Genomic DNA, 23,173 nt, shown 5'->3' with positions numbered 1-23,173 from the left:
CAAAGTAAAGTACTGTAATGACATGTGCAAAGACCTGGAGTTAGAAAAACAAAAGGGAAGAACATGCTTAGCATTTCTCAAGCTGAAAGAACTGAAGAAAAAATTCAAGCCTTGAGTTGCAATACCGAAGGATTTTACGAGGAAAATATTAAACAACGCAGGAAGCATCAAAAAAAGATGGAAGGAATACACAGAGTCACTATACCAAAAAGAGTTGGTCAATGTTCAACCATTTCAGTAGGCAGTATATGATCAGGAACCAACAGTACTGAAGGAAGAGGTCCGAGCTGCACTGACAGCACTGGCGAAAAACAAGGCTCCAGGAATTGACAGAATACCAATTTAGATGTTTCAACAAATGGATGCAGTGCTGGAAATGCTCACTCATCCATCCCAAGAAATCTGGAAGGCAGTACCTGGCCAGGCAACTGGAAGAGATCCATATTTTTGCCTATTCCCAAGAAAGGTGATCCAACTGCATGTGGAAATTACTGACAATATCATTAATATCACACGCAAGTAAAATTTTGCTGAAGATCATTCAAAAGCAGCTGCAGCAGTACATCAAAAGGAAACTGCCAGAAATTCAAGCTGGATTCAGAAGAGAACGTGGAACCAGGGATATCATTGCTGATGTCAGATGGATCCTGGCTGAAAGCAGAGGATACCAGAAAGATGTTTACCTGTGCTATGCAAAGGCACTCAACTATGTCGATCATAACAAATTACAGATAACCTTGCAAAGAATGGGAATTCCAGAACACTTAATTGTGCTCATGAGGAACCTGTACATAGATCAAGAGGCAGTTGTTCGAACAGAATGGGGGATACAGAGTGGTTTAAAGTCAGGAAGGATGTGCGTCAAGGTTGTATCCTTTCACCATACCTATTCGATCTGTATGCTGAGCAAATAATCTGAGAAGCTGGACTAGATGAAGAAGAACAGGGCATCAGGATTGGAGGGAGACTCATTAACAACCTGCATTATGCAGACGACACAACCTTGCTTGCTGAAAGTGAAGAGGACTTGAAACACTTACTGATGAAGATCAAAGACCACAGTCTTCAGTATGGATTACACTTCAACAAAAATCCTCACAACTGGACCAATGAGCAACATTATGATAAACAGAGAAAAGCAATTGAAGTTGTCAAGGATTTCATTTTACTTGGCTCCACAATCAGCACCCATGGTAGCAGCAGTCAAGAAATCAAAAGACGTATTGCATTGGGCAAATCTGCTGCTGCAAAAGATCTCTTTAAAGCGTTAAAAAGCAAAGACATCACCTTGAAGACTAAGGTGCGCCTGACCCAAGCCATGGTGTTTTCAGTCGCCTCATGTGCATGCGAAAGCTGGACAGTAAATAAGACAGAAGAATTGATGCCTTTGAATTGTGTTGTTGGTGAAGAATATTGAATATACCATGGACTGCCAAAAGAGCGAACAAATCTATCTTGGAAGAAGTACAACCAGAATGCTCCATAGAAGCAAGGATGGCGAGACTACGTCTCACATATTTTGGACATGTTATCAGGAGGGATCAGTCCCTGGAGAAGGACATCATGCTTGGTGAAGAAGTAGAGGGTCAGCAAAAAAGAGGAAGACCCTCAACGAGATGGATTGACACAGTGGCTGCAACAGTGGGCTCAAGCATAACGATTGTGAGGATCTGCAGGACTGGGCAGTGTTTCGTTCTGATGTACACAGGGTCGCTAGGAGTCAGAACTGACTCGACAGCACCTAACAAGTGGAAGAAGAAGCCATAGATATCAATTATGATCTCATAACCAATAACAGAAACAAAGACTGTATGAGCTTTGTGTGTTTTTCTCGTTAAAAGTATGGGTTTATTTGCATATGCCAACTATTTTCTTCTTCTCGCTCCTTCTTCCCAGTATCATTTTGTGTATACATTGTTGGAGATCACTTTTACAATTTAGTTTTTAGGTAGCAGACTATTCAGTGGGATTGTCATTGAATTCGAGGTGTAATTAACAGTCATGAGTTGGAACCTCATTTTGGGAAAGGATGAGAACTTCAGTTATGTGAAAGATAGCTATATCTTGTTGGTTATTGTGTTCTACAGAAGTTCAAATATATGTAGAAGGGTGCATGTGGAAACTGAGCAGTTAAAGGAGTAGGCTGTTGCAGTTACCAATCCATTCACTGCCTCTCAGCTCCAAATCTTCCCTTCAGTGCTCTGCTTGTGATACTGGAATATTTCTCCATGCCAGCTGGCACAAGGTTAAGCTTCATCAGTTGAGGTTGCTGAAAGGACACTGGAGGAAGAAGAGCCCCTCTTCTTCCTGGTTCCAGTGTGCTCCTCTCAGCTGGCCCTGCAGTGCCTGGTGGCCAGGAGCATTTGGCACCTCCTGTGGGCAACTTTCCAGATGTACCAGTGAGCTCTCTTGCCACAGCACCTCAGCAAACTTCTCTGCCATCCAGTGAGCCATGGCCACATCTTCTTCAGTGAGGTTTAGATTTCAACTCTGGAAGGTGGAAATTCTTCCGCATTTGTTTCTTCCTTGGTGTTCTGCCTCAACTTAGAGGTAGTGGCTGCTCCCTGTATCTGCTATTCCTGTATTTTTTGAGTTCTCCTTTCCTCTTTGTTGTTGTTAGTTGCCATCTACTGGCTCCCACTCATGGAGACCCCACGTACAACAGAACTAAACATGGCTTGGTCTTGTGCCATCTTCATGATCGTTGGCATGCTCAAGTCCATTGTTGTGGCCACTGTGTATTTTGAGTGCCTTCCAACCTAGGCAGCTCACTGTATTGGACAATATTCTGTTGTGATCCATAGGATTTTCATTGACTAATTTTCAGAAGCGCTCCAGGCCTTTTTTCCTAGTCTATCTTATCTGGAAGCTCCACTGAAACCTGTCACCCTTGGTGACCCTGCTGGTATTTGAAATGCCAGTGGCATAGCTTCCAGTATCATAGCAACACGCAAGCCACCACAGTAAGACAAACTGACAGACGGGTGGTGGCAGTACCTTTTCCCCTTGTAGGCAGCCCCTTATGATAATTAATAATTCTTTAACTATTTTTTTCTGCCCAAATTGCTATGTAGTTTCTATCTTCTGTTTGAATCTTGACTGTTACAGTGTGATGGTGATAATATCAGGGACTGGGAGCAATGGCTAAACAAGTAGCTGGCCCCAGGGTTGGCCTTAAACTGGAAGTAATCAGTTTGCCTCTGATTTGGGTCCTTACTACTCCTGACTCTTCACTCTTGTGCTGCTTGCTTCCTCTTGTTTCTCTTCATCTGAGACAGTCCTCCAAGAGTCCCTGTAGGTTTTGCTGGTTTGGTTGTCCTGCCTCTTCTCTGAAACAGCATTTGTCAGCATACGGTTGGAAACCAGCTGCATCCGAATCACTAGGGGTGCTTGTAAACAATGCAGATTCCAGGCCCCACCCCCATCAAACTTCTGGGTTAGTAGGTCTGAAGTAGCCACTGTGCCACTTCTCTGCAAATGCAATTTTCATTTTTAACAATGCCTTGGTTTCATTTTGCAAGAACCTGCAAAGGTTCTCTCTAGCTTTTCCAGCTGCTTGCTTCCTGCAGGTGATGTTTCCAGCCAACAGTTATTTCATCCCGGAGACCAGCAAAACTGATAAAGTGCTAGAAGCTCTTAGAAATGATTTAGTGAACCACACACTGCAGCTTATTTTCAGTTGCCGATTTTCACATCAGACTCTTGCCAAATTTTCCCTGTTTCAATCATGTGCAGCTTGTGGAGCACCTGCTGCTGTATTCCTGAGAACATCCAATCCAAGGAAAATAATGGCACATCATGCTAATGGCTCTCACTGAAGGTATCACATAGAGACATTCCCAACCCATGTCTCACTGCCAAAGGCTTAGCAACTCCCAGCTTGAGGGTAGGAGGGTGGGAAGGGAGCCTGCTAGCTCTGCAGCTTGTTTGCAATGAATGCTTTTATGTCTCAAACAACTTTAAACAGTGGTGATAAGGAGAACGGTCCGCCAGACTCCAGAGAGGAACTCTTGTTCAATGCCCAGCACGACTGTTGATGCTGCAGGAAATAAAAGGTAGTATGAGCCATGGAGACTGAACCCAAATCTCCTTCAGGTGGACCATATAAACTATGTGAGGTACAATTAAAGAACAGTCTAACCAGATGTTAAATTGAGGAGAGCAGACAAAAATCCAGGGACAGGAGAGATCACTAGAGGGTATGGCCATCAGCAAAGGATTTATGTAGAATAGGGATTTATGTCCATCAAGGTTTTAAAGTACATAGCATTTCAGATGGCTCAAAGGTATTCTGATAGTCACAAAGGTATTCTGATAGTCACATTACCCCCTTAAAAAGAGTAGGCAACATTTATATAATAGCAAATAATATTGGTTAACATTTCTGGAGAGCTTCTTGTGTGCCAAGTGCTGCTTTAATCACTTGATATGCACCAATTAAAAAAAAAAAAAAAAACCCGTTCGATTCTGACTCATAGCGACCCTATAGGACAGAGTATAACTGTTGCATAGGGTTTCCAAGGAGCGGTTGGTGGATTTGACCTGCTGAACCTTTTGATCAGCAGCTTGAGTTCTTTACCACTGTGCCACCAGGACTCTAGGTGTATGTATGTGTGTGTGTGTATATATATGTGTATTTTTTTTTACTTTGTGCCAGGCTGGGTTCTAAGCACTTTAAATATATATTAATTTATGCTAATAACAATCTATGTGATAGGTGCAATTATTCCCGTATTTCAAATGGCAAAACTGAGGCAGAGAAAGGTTATAATTTGCCCAACCTGTATCATACTCACCATGTTTGTTGACCACAGTGCAATTAGTTAGAAATCAGTACCAAGATATTTTTAACTTTTTTTTCTGAAATTTCATATTTACAGAAAATTTGCATAAATAATAAATAGTATAAAGAATACACCCCTCACCTAATTCTGCAAATGTTAACATTTTACCACGTTTGCTTTATCATTTTCTCTGTACAAATTTTTTTTCCGAACCTTTTGAGATTTAGTTGCATACATAATGCCTCATTATCCCCAAATATCCCAGTGTGCAGTTCCTAAAAGAAGACTTTCTCTTAAGTAACCACAGCACAATGATCAAAATCAGGAAATGAATAGTTACAATACTATTTAATTTACAGACCTTATTCAAATATCAGCTATTGTCTCAAAATATGTCCTTTATAGCAAAAATTTAATTTTTCCCCCCTCAACCAGGATCTCATCCAGGATCTGTGTTTCATTTAGTTAACACATATCTTTAGTCTCCTTTAATCTGAAACTTTTAACATGTATGGGCAGGTTATTTTGTGGACTATCTCTCAATTAGATTTTTCTAAGACGTCAATATTATATTCAGGTTATGTGTTTTGGGCAGGAGTACCACAAAAGTGGTGCTGTATCTTCAGTGCATCGTATTAGGATGCATATAGTGTAAAATTGCCATATTAATGGTGATATTAATACAAGTTATTTTTAAAGAAACACATTTATAAAAACCCTCAAGTCTGTACATTTAAAAACACATTTCTAATTCATAGATCAAAGAAATCATAAATTTAAAAATATTAGCACTGAAAAAAAGTATATGTACACGTGTCTGTATACACACGTAAACAACTGTGAGATGCAGCAAAAGAGACAGTTCAAGTATTTAGAGCCTTATATGCTTGTGTAAGAATAGGAAAAACAAAAACGAACAAAAAAAACCACTGAGTATTAATAAGTTAAATATCCCATTTACGAAGTAAGAAAAATGACAGAATAAACTCAAAAAGCAGAACATAAAGGGACAGAGAAGATTAACAAAGCCAAACGTTGGTTCTTTGAAAAAACTAACGGACAAACTTCAGGCAAAATGGTGAAGAAAAGGAAAGTGAGAAGACACAAATAAACAATATTAGGAAAGGAATTATAAGCACTGTGGTGTGATGGATCACTTTTGTGTGGCCCTTCTAGCCAAGGTCTTGTAACTCCTACCCAAGTGATTGGGCAGGACTGTGCAGATATGCTAATTGTGGCTCACCAAAGAGATTTGTCAGTTTTGCCATCTTGCTGGGCTTGAGGTGAGCTATCCCAGGGGTGAGAAAGAGAGGAACTCACCACCACCAAGGAAGAACAGCTGGGAACCAGCACGTCCTTTGGACCCAGGATTTCTACGCTGAGAATCTCCTCGAAGCAGGAGACTGAGAGAGAGTGAGCGAGCTGTAACCTTGAAGATGGTGAGAAACGGTGGCAGGAGAGACCTATCAGGAAGAACTCAGCAGCAGGAGACATCTCTGTGGACTTCCCAGCCCATGGAGAGAGAAAGCTGAGTGCCTTTGGGCAGAGGCCTAGGGCCAGGGAGAGGTGTGCCTGTGAGCACGGCTGGGAAGAGGCTGTCCTGATGGAAGAACTGTATCCTGAGTGTTCCTGAGCCTGAATTGTAACTGTTATTTCCCTAATAAACCCCATAATCGTGAGTATGGTTTGTGAGTTCTGCAATGAATTATCGAACCCAGCAGAGAAGTAGAGAGAGAGAAGGCATGTCTGACCTCTGCTTCATAGGAATCAGCCTTGGGCTGTTGATCTTGATTCTCCTTCACCCTTGTGAAGAGGGAGGAGGTCAGACACCACCCTCACACCATTTTCATGGGCAAATATCCAGCTGAGGTTTAATAAGGAAATTCCTCGAGCTACTTTATGCTAATAAATTAGGAAAAAACCTATAATGGGCAAATGCTTAGGAAAAAAAAATTTTTTTTTCTCAAAGTTGATGCAAGAAAAAATAGAGATGTTAAATAGTCTTATACCACTGAATAGTCTTAATCTTATTACCACTATAAGAAACAGATACCAGGGCCAGGTGGTTTTACAAGCTTTCAAGGAAGAGATCATTCCAATCTTCTAAAATTCTTCCAGATAATAGTAAAATAGGCAACTCTCTCCAGCTTATTAATGTAGTTATTATAATTTTGATACTAAAACCAGACAGTAAAAGTAAGAGAAAGACTGCAGGCCAATTTCATAAGTATATATATAAAAATCCTAAATAAAATACTAGCAAACTGAATTCAGCAGTATATAAAGTTAATGCAATATGATCAAGAATGTAAAGGCAATTTAATACTGGAAAGTAATAACTAAAGCAAGATCCTGAAACATAAATCCTGAGAATACAGGAATATCACCCCATATGTACTTCAATATGTATAGCCACACTGGACTCCTTGCTGTTCTTGGAACATACCAGGTATGCTCTTTCCTCAGCTCTTTGCACTAGCTGTCTCTCTGCCTGAAATGCGTTTCCTGCAGATAGTGAAAAGGCTCCTCAAGACTGGTCAAAGGCCACCTCTCAGTAAGGCTATCTTGAGTACCTTATTTAAAATTGCAACCCCTACCCCAACCCCAACATACATTCATTCCCCATCCTATTTACCCTGCTTCATATTTTCCTGTAGCACTTAGTGGTACTTAATACTACATTATTTCGTTTATTATCTGTCTCCTTCCTTTACACCCAACCCCTGCCTCCTCAGCTCAGATAGGGGCAAGGATTTTTGTCTGTGTACTGTTTTTTTGTTTAGCACCCAAAAGAGTAACTGGCACATGGCTGGCACCCAGTAAATGCAGATAATGGTATGTCTGGAAACTTAGTAACACTGAAGACAAGCTTGCTTTACATCCTTTTAGGATTGCCATTTTTATTACCCATTTTGCTTGCTATTTAATGACCCATGTAAGAGGAAAGTGGACAAAGTAGTAATATGCTATTCATCATGTTTCAATTTTTAATAACCTAATATGTTTATGTTCATGCTAGTCATTGCAATAACAACGTTACATTTCTAGATTTTGCCTTATAAATATCAATAGAAAGAAGACATATGTCCACAAGGGAACTTAAATTCTGCTCTTATTTATGTTTGTCACAAAATGAGTGACACATAAATAATATAAAAATATTAGAAAGTCACAAAGTGGTGAGCCTTTAAATTTTTTTTTTACTCAATTGGTTTCCAAAATATTAAAACCTTTGAGAATGTCTTTTGATGTTGGTAAACCACAGAGCAAAGTAGCGGAATGCAGGACGACCTATACCTCAGGAATTTTTGGTGTCAATAGAGCTAAGAAATTATAGCACTACTTAAGCTCGTTTCATTCCTGTAAGATACCATTATCACAATAAATTTCCTCTTCCACACTGAATCAGCACCATTTGTATTGGCATCAATGTTCACTCTATTTAAACTTCAGTTCTACTGTATTTCAATGAAATAAATATCAAATGAGAGTTCAGAATTCATCTCTTTAGAGCAGGACCACATTTGAGGAAATGAAGAGCAGTAACACCATCTTCACCCATTGCTGTCGAGTCATTTCCGACTCATAGCAAACCTATAGGACAGAATAGAACTGCTGCATAGGGTTTCCAAGGAGCGGCTGGTGGATTTGAACTGCCAGCCTTCTGGTTAGCAGATGAACGCTTAACTGCACCACCAGGGCTCCACACCACCTTCAGCATTTAGTTATCCCGAGTGCATGACTGACGCAGGGCAAATCAGAACACACATCATTATGTGTGATGAAATAAATTAAAATCCAGTTTTCTGTGTTGTGAGGTAAGCTAATTCCACATATATAATCAATACTGTCTTCCCTACTCTTTTTGGGTCCTAAGCCTCACCTAGCCACATAAGAACATAAAACCAAGTCAGCATAAAGTTAAGTCTAAAGATTTTGCTTCACTATTTTGAAGGTTAGGAGTCATTGGTTTCTCTTTTGGTACAATTTTTCTTTTCATGTGCCTGGAAAAACACATTTTCATGTATCCTTGAGTGTCAAGTATAGGGGATGCTTGCCAAGTTGAAGCAGTAAGTGCCATAGTTCAGAAGTTTTCAAATTGCTAAGGGATTTCCTATCCAGAATTCAACTATTTCCTAACTGGGATAAAAGAAAACAAAGCATTTTGTATCCTTGCAAATCAATCCTTCCACTCTCTACCACCTCTCCACCCAAAACAGCAACCACAACGAACCAACCAACATGTGAAAGCAGATAAAACGCTGCCCAAATCATCAGGTTGTGTTTTTACACACACATTTCTATGACAAAATGAGAGAGAGAAAAAAGGGTAAACAATGTCTTTTTCATAAAGTCAAACTGATTCCATTTAAATGATTATCCTTTATTCTGAAATTATGTTCTTCCTACATTTTGGGTGCTAAAATCTCTTACACAGCCTAGGTAAGGGTTTGTGTTACAAGTTTCACAATCTTGGATTAGTTCTTAGTGAATTCTCCATTAAAGTTTTGTAGCAGGATACAAATTAAGTCTTTATTTCAGGTCAATCTAAACATGGCCTTAATTTCAAGCACCAAAAAACGTATTTTCAATCAACACCGTGGTTATATCATCTTTTATTAAAACTAATTATATCAGTACCTATAGGGTACTGATTTAAAAAGTGTAATACCAGTTCTGTGATATTGTTAGAGGAGTAGCCTGTTTTCACACATGTGAGCGCTAGCAGTGAGGGCCCGGGCTTTCCTGGGTCAGTGGCACCATAGGTGGCTGCCAGTCTCAAAGTACATTTTGGTCCATTTACCTTCATAAATCATACCATATAGCTTTCAGTATTTAGACACATTTAAACTGAAAAGAAATATGCGTTAGGGGAAAGCATATATTAGTGGGTTTCATGTGTCAGAAACAACTCCATTATTTCATGAATTATTTTCATGCCATTAGCTACCTTTGAGAAATTATTCTTTCATGTAAATGAACAGACTGGAACATACTTTTAGAAGACCTTACAGAGATCTATGTAAATTGCAGTATGTCCTCCCATAAATAATACCAACTAATCTCCCTTCCCTCAAAGTGTTAGAAACAAAAGAGAGTAGCTAGTCATTACTTTTTAAAGTCTGTTTCAGAGAAACTAGAAGGATAATGATCACTGGCATTTTGAACCAGGTGCAAGAGTTGAGTTTTGTCTGACACTATGATTCTGTGATTTGCTGTACTTGTATCCCTTCCCATTAAGCTGTTCTGGCTAATATTAATTTGATATCCATTTGATATGAGCATTTATATTAAACTTCAGAATAACTCCTGGTAGTATCCTAAGAACAACTTAACTTTCCTCCCAATTATGCAACATTTAGCCATGTTAGTAACAATCAAAAGGACAACTGAAGGGTTAGGAGGCAAGAGAGTGCCTTGCGGTGCACATGCAGAGGCTAGGGCATCTGGTGAAGGTACTCAATGCAGTCATCAGTGCTTAATTCTTCTTGGTTTTCTTCATATAGCGAGCCCGCGTAGACTTGTTCAAATTCATGGCCATTTTCAAGTAAATCCAAGAAGGCAGGGATGAGATTATTGAGGCCTAAGAAAAGAAAAAGATGAGATATGTAATTATTGCCTACAATTTGGGCTAAATTGAAGCATATGATCTTATGTTTTATTAGATACCATACCAGTTGCCATAAAGTTGATTACGACTCATGGCGACCCATGTGTGTCAGAGTAGAACTGTGCTCCACAGGGTTTTCAATGGCTGATTTTTTGGAAGTAGATCACCGGGCCTTTCTTCCGAGGCATCTCCGGGTGGATTTGAACTTCCAACCTTTCAATTAGCAGTTGAGCACATTAACTGTTTGCACCACCCAGGAACTCCATGGCTTCCCTATCCAAGCCTATTATCACAGCTATTATTTTATTTATAGGTAGATTTTAAAGTTGTCTGTGTACAGTTTAGAAAAATAACAGGGATGCCTTGTTAGTATGTCCAGACAAGGTATATATGCTAGTATATCACGTACTATTTTGTGACTCTGTGGAAAAGAGAACTCCGAACCAGAAAGTACTGTTTTGGGACTTAAAACTTTACATACCATGAGAGAATGGATCAGGTATCCACTGGTTCGGGACTGCAAGCCTATTGTTTTCATTGCAGACTTCACATATGTCTCCGAAGAGGGCTTATCCAAAGTTGGCTTTCGGATTTTAGCCAGTTTTGTAGCTACGAAGAATGGCAAGACACTCTAGAAAGGAAACACCCCCCATAACATGTCATTGAATAGGAAGGCCACAAACTCAGAATTCAGTGATACTTGTTCTTGTTAGTAGAACCATTCGGATGAAATCTAAAATGTGTATCTTTAGAGAGAAAAAAAAGAGAGAAACAGCTATCTAAAGCCAGCTTGAAAGAACATATGATAGTAGCATAAAACAAATTGTAACACATCAATCTATCAGTAACAGAATTTGAGACTAGGAAAGGTATTAAAAATAAGAAGAAATAAATCTTTTTGAAGTTTAAAAAGGAAGGCATTAAACAGAAATTTAGAGAGCAGAACGAGTCAGGATGGGATACTCTTTCTACCCTGACTAAATTGAACATTGTTACAGAACCACCAAATAGGAGATTTCTGACATTTTATCCTCCTAAATTCTCTCCGTAACTAACAGTTAATTAAGCTTGTTCTGTCAGCTTTGGTCCTTCTCAAAAAAACTTTTCATTTTCTCAGCCTTGGGTTACCACTTTCCTTCCCTAGTTTCTTACCATTCTTTTTCTGAGTTTAATAAACTTTCCTATTGATAAGATAGGACCACCTTCCTTTTTTAAAAATATATATTTATTTTTTCCATGTTGGCAGGGGGAACAGCAAAACAATACAGAAACAACTCGGGTAACTAAAAGTTACCTTACAGGGCTGGTGTGGGATGACAAATCTGAACACTACCTTTTAGAGGAACTTAACTAGTGTTCAGTTCTTTAGAGCTGATGGTTTTTACACTTTGGGGATGTGATTCAACATAAAATATATGGAAGCCCTATTACAACAAGTCATGAGTCATGATACAAGAGGTCCTTCTGTAATTTGAAATAACTTGGGCATACCCATTGCCGTCAAGTCGATTCCGACTCATAACGACTCTATAGGACAGAGTAGAACTGCCCCATAGGGTTTCCAAGGAGCTGCTGGTGGAGTTGAACTGCTGACTTTTTGGTTAGCAGCCTGAGATCCTACCCACTGTGCCATCAGGGCTCCAACTTGGGCATAGTTGCCTACAAAAGAGTGAGTGTATTCTGTTTGTCTTACACGTGTGAAAGGAAAAGGTATAAATTAAAATGATACTTTTTTTAATGAAGAGGTGGTCAATACATGGTAGTAAAAAGCAAAAACTCCATTACTAGAGGTGGAAATAAAACTAAGATGTGTTTCAGACTATGGATTTCCTTCCTGCTGAGACCTAGGAGTGTTCCCCATGTCTCTTTGTATGTCTTCTTTGTATGTACCCGGATATGGGGAGGCCATTATTAAGTAATATTTTTCCCACTCCCAAGTTTGAGTCAAAGAATACAACCCACCCTCCTTAACAGGTGGTCTGAAACTTCAGCTATTTGTTAACAACCAAGAACCCAAGGGCCTACCCACTGTCACTCTCCATCTTTCTCTGTCTCAGTTCCTGCAGCCATAAAACCACACTAAGTAAATTAACTTCCCCATAGTACTTTGATATCTGAGCTAACTTTGATTAGGGGACTTTCATTTTTTGAGAATATGTTGATTGGAACAATCACTATACATATATTCCTCACTTTATGAGCAAAAATTTTTCTTTTGCCAAAAAGTTCTGTTTTAGTTTTAAAACCATGTTGCTGCAAGATATAGTAATATGAAAGCACATAGATCAGAGATATCTCCAACTAATACAAAGTATGAAATGCATAGTTCAGTAAGCTCTAACATGGGGTAGCTAAAGTCTGTTCACAAGCAAAGATGAGTAGCAAACAAAGCAAAATGGTATATGCGTGCATATAATCTTGTCTCAAATAATGAAGAAACATAAGCAAACAATTTCACATCTCTCTGTCTCAGATTTCTGGGTTATGAGAAAAATGTTCCCATATATAGATTACAAGCCTACTAAAGGTAAAGCTTTGAGCATGTTGAGATAAATATAGTCTAATATTTATACCTTCAGTTATAATTATTTTTACCTTCCAGAGTCCTTCTTTCCTTCTTTATATATATATATATTACATATATACATGCACACATATAATAAACCAAAAAAACCCAAACCCGTTGCCATCAAGTTGATTCTGACCCACAGCGACCCTATAGGACAAAGAACTATCCCATAGGGTTTCCAAGGAGCAGCTGGTGGACTGCCGACCTTTTGGTTAGCAGCTGTATCACTTAACCACTGTGCCAGCAGGGCTCTTCCACATATAATAGTCATATATGTGTGTGTGTGTGTGTGTATACATATATATATATAAACCCATTGCTGTTGATCCTATAGGACAGAGCAGAACTGCCCCATAGGTTTTCCAAGGAGTGGCTCGTGGATTCGAACTGCCGAACTTTTGATTAGCGGCTGAGCTCTCAACCACTGTACATGTATACATATAATAGTCCTATATATATGATCCAAAATACATATATGGCATAAATTATCCATATATATATGTGTATATATATATATATATACACATACATACATACACATATATATGGCATAAATTGGACTATTTTGGTCTTGTGGAAGACTTAAGCTGCACTGCCCAAATGAACCACTTGATGGTGCCACAGGTTAACTCATCATTCAGTTAAATCACGGAGAAGGTCTAGAGAATCCCTGGCTTTGGGGGTGGGGACAAGAGATGTACACTCAGGAATTTCAGGTTATTTTTTTTCCAACTAAGAAACGTAAATTCTTTTCTGGAAAGGGTATTTACTTATTTCCACAACGGTTTAAAAACAAGGCAGTGAGCAAGGCCTCGTGGAGAATGGAAAGGATCAAGAGGAAAGAACTTTTGATCTAAGTCTTAAGTGAAGTGGAGGAGTTTGCCAGGTAAAGAAATAAGGGAAGACAATTTTGGGGCAATGAGAACAGTAGGAGCATGATGTTTTCAGGGCACTGCAAGTAGTTCTATATGGTTCAAACATGGGAAACAGTGAAACAGTGGCAGGATAGAAGCTGAAAAGTACAGAAAAGTAAGTCCAATTACTGAACGGCATCGATTTCTAGAATGTAAGCTCCGTGAAGACATGGTCTTATTCACTACCATATTCCCACTGCTTAGGACACTACCTGGCACATAGTAAGGGTGGAATTAATAATTATTGGATGCATGAACAAAAGAACATTTCACTATCCACAGCACTGAAGAACATTATTAGGGCTCATGTTCCACTGCTGTAGTCCAGAAAAAAATTATACCAAATTATACCAAAGTCCCTAATCTGACAGAGCTTACATTTTAGTGGGGGCTTGCAGACTATAAACAAAAAATCTAAAATGTACAGGTGATGATAAAAGGGACAAAGAAAAATAAACTCAGGTAAAGGCAGAGATAGATGATAAGAGTTTGTTCCTGCTGTTCAGTTGATCAAGAAAGGCCTCTGATATGATCACACATAAGCAAATATCTGAATGAAGGGAGGAAGCTAGCCAAGAAGATACGTGGATAAATACCCTTTTAGACTGAGGGATCAGCAAGTGCAAAGGCCCTGAGGTGGGAGTGTGCTCAGTGTATCCGAGGAACAGCAAGAAGGCCAGTGTGGCTGGAGTGCAATGGGTTAGGAGGGAAGGGGGTAGCAGGAATGGTAGGACATGTAGTTAGAGAAGTGGGGGGGGGGGCGTAGATAATGTGGAATGTTTGAAATCAGAACAGAACACTGTGGGCCATGGTAGGAACTTATGATTTTACTTTGAAAGAGATGAGAAAGCATGGGAGAATTTTTAGCAGAGGAGTGAAATGACCTGATTTCTTTCTTTTTTTTTTTTTTAAAGAGATTTTTTTTTTTTTTCACCTGATTTTTAAAGAGATCAGTCTGGCTGCTATGCGCAGACTATTGGGGCTATTGGCAAGGCTTGGCATAGGGAGGCCAGATAGGAGGATATTGCACATAGTCCAGGGCAAGAGATAACGGTGGCTCAGATTACAGTGGTGGCAGCAGAGGTCATGAGAAGTGGTCAGACTGTGGATATATTTTGAGGATAAAAGTAAGATTTCCTGATGGATTGAATTTGCGGTATGAGAGAAAGAGGTAGTAGATTATAGGGGGAAAACAATATTAATTTTGAAATCAAACAGACTTGAATTCAAATTCCAGTTTGACCCCTTACTAGTTGTGTGATCTTAAGCAAAAAACTCAATGACTGAGTCTTAATTTCTTCCTTAGCAATTGGGGGATAACACATCTTCCCTACTATACTATGAATGAAGTACTGTAAGTTAAAGAGTGTGGGACTGGAACTCTGGTGAGTGTTGGCAATTATTTTGTACATTTTCTGAAGTTTTTATATTTTTCAGAACGAATTTGGAAAGAAAAACTTGGCTGTCTGAGGTCTTATATCCTATAACACGTGTGTATGAAAGCATTTTCCATAGAAAATATCTGACTGTTGAGGTGACCATCTGGATATCTCAGGTCTTTTTGGACACAGATTTGATATGGCTTGGATGTACTAATGAACCTCTCAAGTTTTTAGTTCTTATGGTGCAAAACTGTTGTAAACGGCCAAGAAAAATAGACATTATCAGTGACAAAAATGGAGATTCACCTGTTTGGAAGAGTTCTAAGTCCAATTATCCCAGCAGTACTGATTTTACTATTCTTAAGTCATTTCTCAAAATTAGTACCGTTGACCAGATATGAATATTTCCTGTGAGAATCTTCACATTGCCTTATAGTTCTTCCTATTTAGACTCCATTTGCACTAAAGACACACTCCCTTACCTTCTTTTATTGTCATCAGCTATTAATAAGAAGAATAGGTGGAGACTTGTGTTTTCAATCCCAGTAGCCATTTCTTAACACTTAGCTTTCTAGTTCTTTGAAGCCCAATAGATCTATATAATTACTTTAAGCAACAAAATATTTTAACAAAATATATGAGGAATATCTTCTTAAATAATATTCTGATAGTTTCATTAAATTAAAAAAAAAAAAAACTTGAATTTTGTTTTCTCCCGCATCCCAACTTGTCCTACTTATTTTCTAAGTTTCATAGATGAAACCAAATGTAGTCTATTCTGATTTAAAACTATATTTTTAACTGGATTAACAAAACCACTAACTCTCATCAAAGAGGACCAAGGCACTGAAAGGTTCTAACTTAAGAGGATGGGGCCCAAAGGATTTCTCCATGATGGTAAATTTGAATTCAAATGGAGTATTCTTTTGTAATTGCTTGCTGAAAAAGAGAAAATCCACTTCAATTTCAAACCAGCTGAAACCTACAACTGCCTTCTCCCCTGGGTTTAAGCAGTCTCTACTTGCATCCTCATCTTTCCTCTGGTAAAGTCAGGTAAAGTAAACCTTGTGGGATGGTTTCAGTTAACAAATGATCCTCTCATTGATAGCATTTCTAGAGACCTGGCTTCCCAGACTCAAAGGAAGAAAACTGTATGGCGTGGAGCAACGGCTCTGTGAGAAACAGAAAGGCACTGTGGAAAGAACACAGACTTTGGAGTTACTCAAACCCAGGCTGCAAGCCCAGATCAGTGAATTCCCCAGCCTTCTCCTACATTCTTGAACACATCACTCTCCTTTAGTTTCTTCGTAAAGACAAGACATCTTTACTTGCTTACTGCCTGTCCCCCTTCCTCGGAATATAAATTCTATCACAGAAGGGGCTCCATCTGTCTCCTTTGCCATTGTATCCCCAATTGCCAGACTATTAGGTACCCTCTAAATATTTCTTGACCGAAGAAATGTGTAATACTATATATATACTGTACTTACTATATCCCCTGTTGTTGTAATGTGTTTCACGTCTGTCTTTTCTTTCTGTGTATGCCTTGAGGACAGGGACTGTGTCTTAATTCACCATTGTTTCCCACTGTCTAGCTAAGGACCTGGTAAATAGCTGGCATTCACTGTTGATAAATTGAACCGACCTTAGGCAAGTTACATGACTCCTATTGATCCTTAGTTTCCTGTTTGTCAAATGGGACAAGGTTCAAGTCTATGGTAAATGAGATAACAAAACAGGTGAAAATATGGGGCATATTACAGATGTTCAATAAACAAGTTTCTTTCCTCTCTTCACACTTACATATCATTTCACAGTTTACAGTGTTTTCATGTAAGTCATACCATTTGGATCATCACAATTCTAAGAGGCGAACAGAGCAAATATTTCCAGAAAGGGAAAGTAAGGCTCCAGGTGACGAAGCAGCTTTCTGTAGGTCAGACCACCACTGAGTGGTGATATCAGAACTATAAAACCTTGGTCAGCTGACTCCAAGCTCACTGTCCTTCCCTCACTGCCTCACTACTAATGACAAATGTGTCTTCATAAAGCGACAGCCAGGATTAAGGAAGATGTGACTATGCTTTAGCTATGACTTCTTGCTTTGAAATGACTCAACAGGGCTTCATGAATTCTTTATCATCAAAAACCTCTTCATAAGGAACGTTTGTGAAGAATTGTCAGTGGGTCGAGGGGGAAATTATGACAAGGAGCAGGATAGTTGCATGGCCTTAGAGTGTCCCTCCACAGACTGCTTATTAGTGCAAGTGGAGAAATGGGATAACACCTTGACTGGAGGGTCAAAATCAACATCACCAACGAGGGGCAGATGGATACCGAGTGTCTCCGAATACGATGTCCTGAAAAGCACACAACATCACATATGTAATATTTTGGCTAGGAAAGCATAACCTAAATCTAACCATGAGAAAACATCAGATAAACCCAAGTGAGGAATGTTCAATTTTACAAAGTGGGAGAGGAGAACTGTACTTTTCAAAAATGTCAGTTTCAGGGGTATAGATTAGGGGCAGAGCATTTGACTGCAAAAATGTCAGTTTCGTAAAAGACAAAGAAAGGCTGTGGAAATACTCCAGATTAAAGGAGACTAATGCAACAAGACAACTAAATACAATATCTGGTCCTAGACAGAATTCAGTGGCCTGGTAGTACAGTGGTTAAAGCGCTGGGCTGCTAATCGAAAGGTCAGCAGTTCAAACCCATCAGCTGCTCTGCAGGAGAAAGATGTGGCAATCCACTTCTGTAAAGATTTATAGCATTGGAAACCCTGTGGGGCAGTTCTACTCTTTCCAATGAGTCAGAATCAACTCAATGGCAATGGGTGTGGTTTAGACAGAATTTGATTATAGGGTCAAAAATTAGAATACAGATGGTATAAAAAATACTGTTGTTGTTAGGTGCCAATCAAGTCAGTTTCTACCATGGCCTACAATGTTCTGTTCTGATTTCAAACATTCCACATTAGCTACCCCCTCCCCCTACTTCTCTAACTGCATGTCCTACCATTCCTACTACCCTCTTCCCTCCTAACCCAATGCACTCCAGCCACACTGGCCTCCTTGCTGTTGCTCAGATACACTGAGCACACTCCCACCTCAGGGCCTTTGCACTTGCTGATCCTCAGTCTAAAAGGCTCTTCACCCAGATATCCTCTTGGCTAGCTTCCTCCCTTCATTCAGAAATTTGCTTATGTGTGATCATATCAGAGACCTTCCTTGACCAACCAAACTACAGGAACAGGCTTCATCATCTCTGCCTTTACCTGAATTTATTTTTCTTTTTCCTTTTTATCATCACTTGCTGTTGTGTACGTTTTAGAACGTTTATAGTCTGCGTCCCCCACTAAAATGTAAGCTCTGTGAGATTAAGGACTCTGTTTTTGTTCACAACTGTACTCCCAGTGCCTAAATCAGTATTGCATCAGTGTTAAATCTAAAGTTGGTCATTGTCCTGTGGTTATATAAGAGAATATTCTTATTCTTAAGAAATACCCACTAAAGCATTTAGTGGTAAAGGACCATGATGTAGGCAACTTACTCTCCATTGATAAAACAAACAGGGTAAAAAGAAGTGAATCTGGGTGGAGTATTAGGGTGTCCTTTGCACTATTCTTATTCTTGTAACTGTTCTGTAGATATGAAATGACTCCAAATAAAATGTTAAAACAAAACAAACAAAAACAAAGGCAGCTTGTGAATAAGAGCTCAAGAAGTATGTTCTTAGGAAGGCAGCTATTTCATACTTGCTCAACATTAATGGCTAGTCTGTACAGGGAAGATAGAAGCAGCCAGGTACTAGGGCCCACTATCCTAACCAATCAGATTACTTATGATTTTGCCCTTTGAAATGTTTAAGCATAGTTTTGACTGGGCTTTAATTATAAGGCAATCCTAAGAACAAATAGTCGTTACTATCAGAGTATACTTGATAAGGCTCACTCAAGGATGTACTATTCAAAATCAATAGACAGAGTCTCTACCAGGCCCATAATTTATCTCCAGGGCATTTATATTACTTGTTGTCTATACTACTTATCTGTATTTTCAGGAAATGCTTATATAATGGCAAATATGAATTCTTGAAGCAAACTTTAAATGCTATTACAAAACTATAGGAAAGGAGACGAGGGAAAGATGGGGAGCAGGAAGTAAAGGGAAAATGTTAGTAAAGAATTCATGTAAAACAATCTAGAATTAGAAAAACTATACTCTCTTCCTCCACAAAGAGTAATTAATATACATTCACATGAAGATGACCCAAAAAAGAGAGCTTTCCTTCCAAAGATTAGAAGAAACTGAAACTTGGCAACATAAGATTGGCCTGGATGTTCTCTAGACACAGAAAATACAGAGAAAGTTCAAGACTAGAGGCAACTGAAGAAGCTCAGACATTCAAAGCAGATGACAGTGTACTGCAAAGCATGACCTCACACAACCAGAGTCCTCTGAGTGCTGCGCATTAAGTCAGGTCTCCAGTGTGCCATGGATTACACGTGCATAAAAGACAAACAGGATAAAGTCCCTGTTCTCAAGAATACAGTGAGGTGTAGTGGGGAAAGGGCCAGAGAGTGCCAAGCATGAGAGCAGAAGGAAAGGCGTAACTACATGTGCCAAGCGGCTGAGATAAAGCTTCCTGGGAAAGGTGAATTGTGACCTGAGCCATGAGAGATGGATAAGGGGACCATAGGCTTGGGTGTGAATGGGGCAGAGAAGGAAATGTGGAGAGTGGCTGTGGAAGGAGTTGGGGAAAGGGCATGCCAGAGGAGGAACAGTCATGGGCACTTCAGAGGGCAGAGGATATAGTGGAAACCACAATGTCCACTCCGGCCTGATGCAGGGTAGGATGATGAAGTGATACAAGAGGAGATGGCCTTGTGGAATCCTAAACATATGGGCAGCCATTGGAGGACGACAAAGGAAAGAAACATTTTCTGATTTGTATTTTAACAAGAGCACTCAGGAAACAGTATGTGGGATGGAATGGAGGAAGGTGAGATCAGATGATAAATACATAGTCCAAAAAATTTTCAGATATAAAACAACACCAAAGAAAATAATTTTTAAATCTGAGCTTCATTTAGACCAGACTATTTTGCCCTTCGATTCAGAATCAATAGGAGATTATCATTCTAGTCTACTTCAGGATTCTGATGTGTGCTCACACAGACAACTGCACTTCCCTTCATAAACATTTGAGTTTCTATTTTCTCCCCAGTTCATTCTAAGTTTATACCTTGAATGAATTCATATGGAGAAAGACAAGGATTGATGAAATTATATAACTGATAATTCATTTATTAGGGAAACATAAAAGTTTATCAAAGTAAAACATTTCAGAAGACAAATGCGAATATGTCTTTGCAGAGGCTTCTAGTCACACTAGATTAATAGGTAGAGAATCTGGAGGAAAAAATTTGGAGGGAAACAAGCTGTGGGAATGAGAGAAGAGACGGTGTTGTCTTAACAGAATTTCTATGCTCACAAGGCCCAATACTAACCTCGTGTCATTGAAACACCTGTAGTTTCTTATCATACTCCCTATAGGTCACCTACCAATGGGCCTTTACGATTCCTGCCTAGTCACAGAAGGTGTTTAAAAATTATTAAATTAATAACTTGATTACGGTAGAGTCATCAGAATGAGAAAATGGTACATCACATGGCATGTGATGCCTTATGTTCCACAAATGCTTTACCACTTTGTTACCAAAATACAACACATTCTACACAGCAGATTCTAGTGACTAGCTAATCAGTGTTAAAATAACTGGTGTCAAGGAAGTGGGGGAGGGAGACTATGGTGGTTCAGCATAACATTCATGATTCTGGAAAACCCTGTCCTCCCCAGTGTAACCTATAAATACGGGAAGTTGCAAACGAGAATAATACCAAATGAATATGATGCCTAAGGGTCCCTTGGGCCAAACCTCAGGTTGGGGCTTGGATGAAGCGGGCTCTAAGTTGACCCTGGAAGATGAGGAAACATCCACCCTCCATTCCTCTTACTACCACTTCCTCTCATTGTGGGTGACTTAGTTTCGGTATCTAGTCATAGTATACAAAAGTTTAGAAGCTAGATCCGGATAACACTTAGGCCCATAAAAGGGAGGAAATGAAACTAAGCAGCCAAGTCCCCTGTAGTTCTGTGGCCCAATAACTGCCCGAGCGCGGAGGGATTCAATAGCTGTTCTTTGCTGTCCATGATGCCTAAAGGCCTGGAGCAAGTAGCCTAGTAGTTGAGAAGAAGGGCTTTGGTGCCAGACAGACCTGGATTTGAGTCCTCATTCAATGTGGGCAAGTGTTTAACCTAAGTCCCCGTTTCCAAAACTTGAAAAAGTAGATGATCATCACACTATCTCATGGGAGCATTATGAAATGCAGTGAGATGATACATGTAAAGTGCTTATTAGCCTTGTGCCTGGCAAAAGTATCCCCTCAAATATTTGCTATTATTACAATGATTGATCATCTGGGGCTTCATGGTGTACAAAGCAACATACTAGCCTCACAGTAATGAAAGCCATAATAATGAACACCAGTTGCATGTAGATGTGGGGGCAGACAGGCGCAGGAAAAGGGTAAGAACTGCAACTTTTCCCAAGACATTTTAAAAAATGGAAATCCTGTGCACTATTATTTCTTTGTGTTGAACGACAGATGATTTGTGATAGACACCCATTACAACTCCTACATTTGTTTCCTCTCCCCTTTTGTATTGTACTTTCACAGCACCATATCTGCTAGCTACATGCTAAAATCAAACATCACCACTGCACCTATATCATCCTGGCATCTGCAGTCATCCCCACTCTAGTCAAAGTTGGCTTTATTAAGTTCTCTACTCTCTCGTGTAGTTTTTACACATTGGTTTTGGAAACAGAGTCACAGCACACGCTCATACACCTGGCAGCTAGGAGATACTGATAGTCTAATTCTCTCAAAACAAGACCATGAGAATTGATAATAATTATGCTTCAACTGTTTACACTGCATTTAGTTCTATTTTAGGTATTTCTACTTAAACATTCTAGGGGATGATTTTTAAACATCTAAGCTCAACTGTGTATTTAATGGTGTGCTAATGTCACATTCACTTAGTTAGGAATGTGATCTTTCTTTTGTTGCCAAGACAGCAACAGTTGCTGTGGAAATCACACAAAAACAGGGATACTCAACTGAAACAAACTCTACTCACCTGCACAAAGATGCCCTTGCTCTTATACTCCATATGGAGGCACTGAGAGAAGAAATCTACAAAAGCCTAGAAGAGGTGGGGGTGAGAAGAAAACACACACATTACATCAATCTGCCTAATTTGTCGCCATGGAAACAAACAAACAATAATAATAATAATAATAAACTATTTAACGGTCTAATTTCTAATCATTCTTTTTCTTTCAAATGTAGGAGGAACCCTAAAATAAAACCTCAAGTTGTTTTTACCTGTGACTAAAATACCTATTTTCTTACCAAATATAGTATTCAGATCAAATTTTGATTTAACTGGGAAAGGTTAAATTGTCTCTTTTTTTTCCTTCAGAAAATTATTTTCCAAGAAAAAAAATTTTTTTATTATATAACAAAGGATGCATTCCTTCTCTCCACTTGCCACTCAAGTAGAAACGCAATATGAATTCTGCTCAGCTCTGCTCTATGGGGATTTTGTTGTCAGTGCAGAGAAGAAAAAAGCAAGCATCCTCTTGGACCTTGGGGATGGAAAGATCCAAGAAGTGTAAAGACGAACGTGATGGCCTATCTTCTTCTGAAAATACCACCTTATATCTATTTGTAGAATTTGAAGTACCATTTTGTCAAATATGGACTCAACCTCAGGGTTGAAATGCAAAGTATCATTAATGATTCTACAAGTGTCTCAACTAGTAATAGTGTCAG

The 23,173-nt window shown here is 39.2% G+C and overlaps 1 protein-coding gene across 1 annotated transcript; it reads right to left on the bottom strand.

The window, feature by feature from the left end:
* Positions 1-9,153: 9,153 nt before the first annotated feature.
* LOC111821968 (very-long-chain 3-oxoacyl-CoA reductase-like) lies at positions 9,154-22,783 on the bottom strand. The gene is made up of 3 exons (XM_023738534.1): positions 22,476-22,783; positions 10,877-11,026; positions 9,154-10,368 (listed from the first exon to the last, which is right to left on the bottom strand). Exons 1-3 carry the CDS (start codon positions 22,506-22,508, stop codon positions 10,264-10,266), a joined length of 288 nt encoding a protein of 95 aa, XP_023594302.1. The 5' UTR covers positions 22,509-22,783; the 3' UTR covers positions 9,154-10,263.
* Positions 22,784-23,173: the final 390 nt, after the last annotated feature.

Source organism: Trichechus manatus, unplaced genomic scaffold (genome assembly GCF_000243295.1).
Source record: "Trichechus manatus latirostris isolate Lorelei unplaced genomic scaffold, TriManLat1.0 scaffold00006, whole genome shotgun sequence".
NCBI lineage: Eukaryota > Metazoa > Chordata > Mammalia > Sirenia > Trichechidae > Trichechus > Trichechus manatus.
The sequence above is the reverse complement of the archived record's forward strand: the minus strand, read 5'-3'. Positions and strand labels throughout refer to the sequence as shown.